We start from the raw sequence: 6,686 nt of genomic DNA, 5'->3' as shown, positions 1-6,686 counted from the left end.
GTGTGTGTGTGTGTGTGTGTGTGTGTGCGCGCGCACGCGCCCAAAATCCTAAGAGGAGAATGGATGAGAAGAGATTGCAGTGTGGCCATCCCCCCTTGGGAGGGTAGCTTCTCGCCTTCTGTCTCTCTGTCTTTCCAGCAAAGCACACATGCTCTATACCAAAAAACATCTTACGAAAATTGTTTTAAAAACGGAATCTTTACAGGATAATAGTCAAAGGTATAAGCTCTTATGTCAGTGGATTTGGGGCCACATCCCATCTCCACAGGTGATCGGACTGTTTTAACCTCAGTTTTCTCAGGAGCTAGACAGTGGCACGGCTATAAAACTCAACCCTCCATGAGGCTGACCTACGTGAGAAAGTTCTGGGTTCCCTTCCAGAGAACTTCCTGAGTACACTGGGCACATGTGTCCAGGAGCCAGCGCTGGCTGAGGCTGGGACTAGATCTCAGTGTTGGGACGCTGTCATAGGTGCTGTCTCTCTCTGTAGGTGCTGTCTCTCTCTGTAGGTGTTGTCTTTCTCTGTTCATACTCATAGAAGAAATAATAAACTTAAAAAAAATTGACCATCCTGGCATTAAAGGACTTGATGCTTAACTCAGTACCTGAAATACAGTAAACACTAAATAAATCTTTTAATACAGGTAGAGTTGGAAGTTTAAAGCAGTTTAAAATCTTTTTTAAGTGAGAGTTCTCTTTCCAAAAACAGATGTTCATTCCTGTGACGGTTCCGGGAAATCTTCCGTGCAGAGATGTGCACTTTGCTCTTCTCATATTTCAGCCCATGCTGTTTTTATCCCCACCCCCCGACTTTCATTGTTCATAAAACAAAATCCAGTTGCAGTTCCTGGAAAGGTTCTCGTGTTGCTTGTTGGGAGATTGGTCAAATGCATTTCTTGAACTCATTTTAGATTTTGATAAACGCGTGAACGATAACAAGACGGCTGCGGAGGAGGCACTGAAGAAGATCCCTACCATCAACCAGACCATCATAGAAGCCAATGAAAAGACGAGGGAAGCACAGCTGGCTCTGGGCAACGCTGCGGCCGACGCCACTGAGGCAAAGAACAAGGCGCACGAGGCGGAGAGGATCGCGAGCGCCGTCCAGAAGGTGTGCTCTCTCCTCTTCTCCACAACGGTCTTGACTCGCTCACTCTCCCACTTCTTTCCAGACCCCAGAGCCCTTGTATATATGTTTTCCTCAACTCCAGTAACACTGCCTTAAACCATCCTTATCTTGTTTTTTTTCTAGGCATTAGCTTGTAGGTAACCATGTCACCTAGGGAGTCAGCAGTGAAAGGGCCCTTTACCATTTCTACTAGGTCTCAGAGTGGGGTCTGAGTTGACAGGAGGAGATGGCTTCAGAGGGCTACAAGCTTCTTCACACACAAAGTCAGACTTTGCCTGAGTCAACGTCTCTGACCTGGCAGCTGTCATGTTCTCCAGTCTTAAAGTACCAAACCTGTGCAGCTTTCTAGACCCTCTTTGAAGATGTTGCCATGCCCAATACCCCCTGCTATGTAGGCTCTGTAACTGCTGCTGCCAGGGTTCTTTTGTTTGGAGAGGTTTTTGCTATAGGGCACGTGTGCTCGCCAGAAAGAGAGAGACAGAGAGACAGAAAATGAGAAATCACCCCCCAGGGGGGATGGCCATGACATAATTCCTTCTCCTCCATTCTCCTCTCAGGATCTTGGGCACACATGCACACATACCCAACCTGAGTTTAAGCCACCGGGTCCGGGACTCAAACTGTGGTTGACTACATGGGAGTCTAGTGACATAGCCATTATGTCAACTGCTGGTCCCCTGCTGGGGTTCTTTATACTCATCTTAAAGAGGAACTTCGGGCCAGCTTCCTGGTCCAGTGGTTAAGGTGCTGGATCTCCCCTGGCCCACCATGTAGTTGAGGCCCAGACCTGGTGACTTGAGAAGCATGCTGGGTACATGTGCATGCCTGCCCAAAATCTTGAAAGGAGAGAGCAATGGAGGAGGATTGTTGCATGACCATTCCCTAGGGAGGGTGCTTTTTCCTCTCCCCTCTCCCCTCTCTGTCTCTCTCTGGCAAGCACACATACCCTCTAATAAAAACAAACCAAAAAAAGTGATTTCTTTAGGCCAGCTTTTTCCAATTTAAAGGTCAATCTGTTTGTTTTATTTATAGAAAAAATTGGAGCTGATTCTAAAATTAGGCATTTGAGAATCATAGAAATGTCTTACAGTTTCTTCAGAACAGTTAGCGTTAGCTTAATTGCATTTCATAAAGCATCAGGATTGTGATTGTTTTGTACATCATGTTTAACTGCCAAGAGGAACTAGGCTAGCTTTGGATTTAAAATGTATAAAAGTGCAAGAGTCTGATCAGTATGTTATGGTGGAAAGTATATACTGTCATGTTTATCATTTGCTAGCTGTGTCACCTCAACTAAAAATGGCGACAATAACAGGAAGATTTAATGCTTAAAGGGAATACAGGCCCGGCTGTGGTCCACATGCTGGTGGACACTGCTGCTTAACAGCCTGAAGCCACATGGGAGACCCAGGTTCGATTCCTGGGCCTGCCTAAAAGCCCAGCGAGGTGGCCTGCACTTGTAGTCCCAGCTATTCAGAAGGCAGGAGGACCATGGGTTCGCAGCCAGTGTAGGCAACACAGCGAGTCCCCATCTGAAAAGTCACACATGGTGGCATTCACCCATGGTCCAGCTACTTGGAAGGTGGAGGCGGGAGGATCACTATCTAGTGCAACTCTGACTGAAACAAAACAAACAAAATAAAAAAAGAAAAAGAAGATAAAAAATGGAAGTGCTTTATAAAATACAAAACGCTCTTATGTTAGGTATTGATGTTTGGGTTATTCTTGTTATTGATGGACTGCTGTTTGGAACCCAGATAAATGACAATTTAAGCCAACAATGCTTCACATCATTGTTGTATTCCTTCTGTATTTTCGAGTCACTTTATAAATTGTACAGAAGTGAGAGCACACTTTAGAAAGTGGAAAGCTTTTTCTTTTTAATAAGCAATTTCTGTATTTTGTGCCTAGAATGCCACCAGCACCAAGGCAGAAGCTGAAAGAACTTTCGCAGAAGTTACGGATCTGGATAATGAGGTGAACAATATGTTGAAGCAACTGCAGGAGGCGGAAAACGAGCTAAAGAAAAAACAAGATGATGCTGACCAGGATATGATGATGGCAGGGATGGTAAGAGGTTTTGGCACTTTTCCTCATGGGTCGAAAGCAAAGAGCTTTAATAATAAAGGTCCCTAACTTATCTCTTTCTCATATTGACTTGTGTGTCAGCTTGCATTTGCTGATTAAGAACCAGGCTAGTCGGGGCTGGTGGCATTGTAGTGGTCAGTGGTCAAGGATAATGCTCTGTAAGGCTGACCCATGTTGGAAAGTTCTGGATTTAGGACAAGAGACATCCCTGAACGTGCTGGGCCCCTGCAGGTCCATGATTCAGGGCTGGTTGAAACTGGGGGTGGATTGTGGTGTTAAGACCATATTAAGGAGGCGCTCTCTCTCTCTCTCTCTCTCTCTGTCTCTCTCAGAAGAAATAAACTTTAAAAAAAGAGAGAATTGGGTTGAAAGAATTTGAGTTTTCCACCAAGTATTTCTGTTGCTCAGTTGTCCCATCCCAAAGCTACTCTCAGCTAAAAGCATAACATTGTTTCACATATTTGAGATTTTTTAGGACTTTTAAAAGTATATCTTTATATTTTTGAATAGGTAATTCATAAATGGTTTATAATAAAAATGGAACAAAAGGGAATGTAAGGAAAAGATAATTTCCTTTTCTGTTCTTTTAGCAACTGGCTCCCAAAAGGCAAAGACTAGTTTCTTATAAATAAGACATTTTCGGGAACCAGCAGTTAGCATAATGGCTATGTCGCTGGATTCCCACATAGTCGACTGCAGTTCACGTCCCAGACCCGGTGACTTAAAAACTCACGGGTGCGTGTGCGTGTGTGCCCAAAATCCCAAGAGGAGAATGGAGGAGAAGGGATTGCGGCGTGACCATTCCCCCTGGGGGGTGATTTCTCGCTTTCTGTCTCTATGTCTCTCTCTGTCTGTCTGGCGAGCACACGCACCCTATAGCCAAAACCTCTCAAAAACAAACAAACAAACAAACAAAAAACAAATAAATAAGACATTTTGAGGATGGCATTCTATTTTGGGGGGGGAGGGGAGAGGTTTTGGCTATAGGGCACATGCGCTTGCCAGACAGACAGAGACAGACAGAAAGTGAGAAATCACCCAATCACCCCCCAGGGGGAATGGCCACGCCGCAATCCCTCTTCCCCCGTTCCCCTCTTGGGATCTTGGGCATGCACGCACACACGCCCGGCGTGAGTTTAAGCCACCGGGTCCGGGACTCGAACCACGGTCAACTAACGTGGGAGTCCAGCGACATAGCCATTACGCTAACTGCTGGTCCCAAGGATGGCATTGTCTACCAGCCCACAAAAATGTACCAAACTTAACATCCGGTTCAGTTTTTTGCCTTTTGCAATGATGCATATACATAGCTCGAGCTATAACAAAATCGAATGCATAGCCAGGAAAATAACTAATGTTACTTTTTTTTTTTTTTTTTTTTTGGTGTTGTCTATATTTTGCTTAGAAAGACTTTACTGGAGTAATAAAATAATGACAATATTCCTTCCAGTTCAGTGTGATAGTCACAGTAGTGCCACACCAAACTTGTTTACTTGAACCCCCTCAGTGTAAGGAAGGGGTCCTTCATTCACTGTTGTGAAAAAACTGGGCCCCTCGCTGTGGGTCATTTTTACCTCGCCGTGGAAAGAAGAAATATAAAGCCCATTTGTCGTAGTCAGGAAAACTCTACGGAAGTGATAACAGGAAGCTTCCCTGCGCCAACACCTGATTCTATTTTTTGTTTGTTTTTACTTTTTGAATTGTCCCTGTTTTCTTGTAGCCTAAATGGAAACTGCCATAGGGTAAAAACCTGTATTTCTCGTATGTGCTGAGGGTGTACTGATTTGATTTGTAATATGTTGTGGAAACTTTAGGTTTAGCGCCTATAAAAAGAAGAAAAAGGATATATTCAAAAAAGGATAGCTTCCAGCCAGCCAGTGGCATGGTGGTTAAGTTGGCTCCCACAGGTCAACTAACACATGGTTCGAGTCCCAGACTAAAACAGCCTAAAGACATGTCAGGTACATGTATGTGCATGCCCAAAAATCCCAAAAGGAGAAATGGAAAAGAAAGAATTGTGACTTGACCATCTCCCGTGGGGTGGGGGTGGGGTAGTGCGTTCTTCCTTTCTCTCTGGAGAGCACACATGCCTTTAAAAAAAAAAAAAAAGATAGCTTTTAGCTTTTAAAAAGCATATGGGGTTCCCACAGCTGGATCCCACATGACCAACTTAGTGGTTTGAATTCTGGCCCCAGTGGCTTACAAAACATGCTGGGTGCATGTGTATGTGTGTTCCCAAGATCTGACAGGATGGAGAAATGGCGGAGAAAGGATTGTGGCTTGGCCATGCCACATTGGAGGGTGCTTTCTCTCTCTGGTGAGCACATATGCCCTCAGGCAAAAAAAAAATTGTGTGTGGGAGGGATATGTGTTTAGTTCAAAGGGCAGAAAGAAGATCCATCTGTTGTTATTTTGAGTAAAAAAACCTAGGAAGAACAAAAAGCACCCTCAGACCCCACCCTGTTCGTTTTGGGTCTTCGGAAAAGTCGTGATGTATTTTCTCTATGTTTTTCTATGTAAAAATGCGTCATAAATTTTCTGACAACCCAATATTTTTATCAATTCTGAAAAACCAGCATTCAACCAGTTTTGTTTGCAACCTATTTTTATTCTGCAACATCCTTTTTTTAACCTAGAGAGTGAAGGCTTCTGGGTATTCCTGGAAGAGAAGGCAGGGGACCTCAGGTTAGAGGAGCGGGTGGCCCTAGGCAGGCTGTCACCCATTCTCTGTCCTCATACACTCCCAGGAAAGCCTGTAACGGTGCAGCAAGAACAGCTGTGTTTTGAACAGAGATTAATCGTTTATTTGTGAAGGTTTTTTGCCTTGCTTTCTTTGTCTTTTTAAAAAATGTTTACATTGTTTTGATCCCAAAATGTTTGCGTTGTCTTGACCCCAGAGCAAGGAAAAACAGTCCTGTGGTAGGGAGCTCGGAGCTGTTCATTTGTATCCTGACTGGCTCATTTTCGAGAGCATCTGTTTTCTGAGGTTTCAACGTTTCCTCTTCGATTCCCACTTCCTATGACTCACACGCTGTGTATTTGTTCAGGTTTCATGGAATTTTCCCAAGTCTATTTCCCTTCAGTTGGCTTTTAAAGTGTGAATTATATTGTCTTAATAAATGAGTATGTGTTTGGGGGAGCAAGGCTGAGTAGATGTAATGGGAGAGGGAGCTTCATTTGATAGTGAAGATTTTCTAAGAAGAAGACATTTCTTTCTTTCTTGTTTTAATTGCCAGAAAGTATATGCACTTCCCAGAGTGAATGAGAGAGAGAGAGACGGATAAAGCAGCCTCCAGTGGGGCGTCGTCACACCAGTCGTTTTCCCCTCATTTCTTCTTGCAGTCAGGATTTTGGGCATGTGTGCACATGGTGCCTGACATGTGCGTGTGTGTGCGTGTGTGTGTGTGTGCGTGTGTTTTTTCATTGTAAAAAATATTTATTTAATTTTATTTATTATTATTATTATTAT

General features: G+C 43.8%; 1 protein-coding gene across 1 annotated transcript in view; it reads left to right on the top strand.

Moving 5' to 3' along the window:
• LAMC1 (laminin subunit gamma 1) overlaps window positions 1-6,686 on the top strand; it is a gene marked incomplete at its 5' end in the record, with an annotated part of 175,653 nt that overhangs the window by 163,260 nt on the left and 5,707 nt on the right. Inside the window, 2 exon segments of the mRNA XM_014586067.1 lie at window positions 912-1,111; window positions 3,041-3,199. Coding sequence (XP_014441553.1) covers window positions 912-1,111; window positions 3,041-3,199 — 359 coding nt within the window.

This window comes from Tupaia chinensis, unplaced genomic scaffold (genome assembly GCF_000334495.1).
Source record: "Tupaia chinensis unplaced genomic scaffold, TupChi_1.0 Scaffold000112_1, whole genome shotgun sequence".
Lineage (NCBI taxonomy): Eukaryota > Metazoa > Chordata > Mammalia > Scandentia > Tupaiidae > Tupaia > Tupaia belangeri.
Note: the sequence above shows the minus strand (reverse complement) of the source record. Positions and strands in the feature narration are given on the sequence as shown.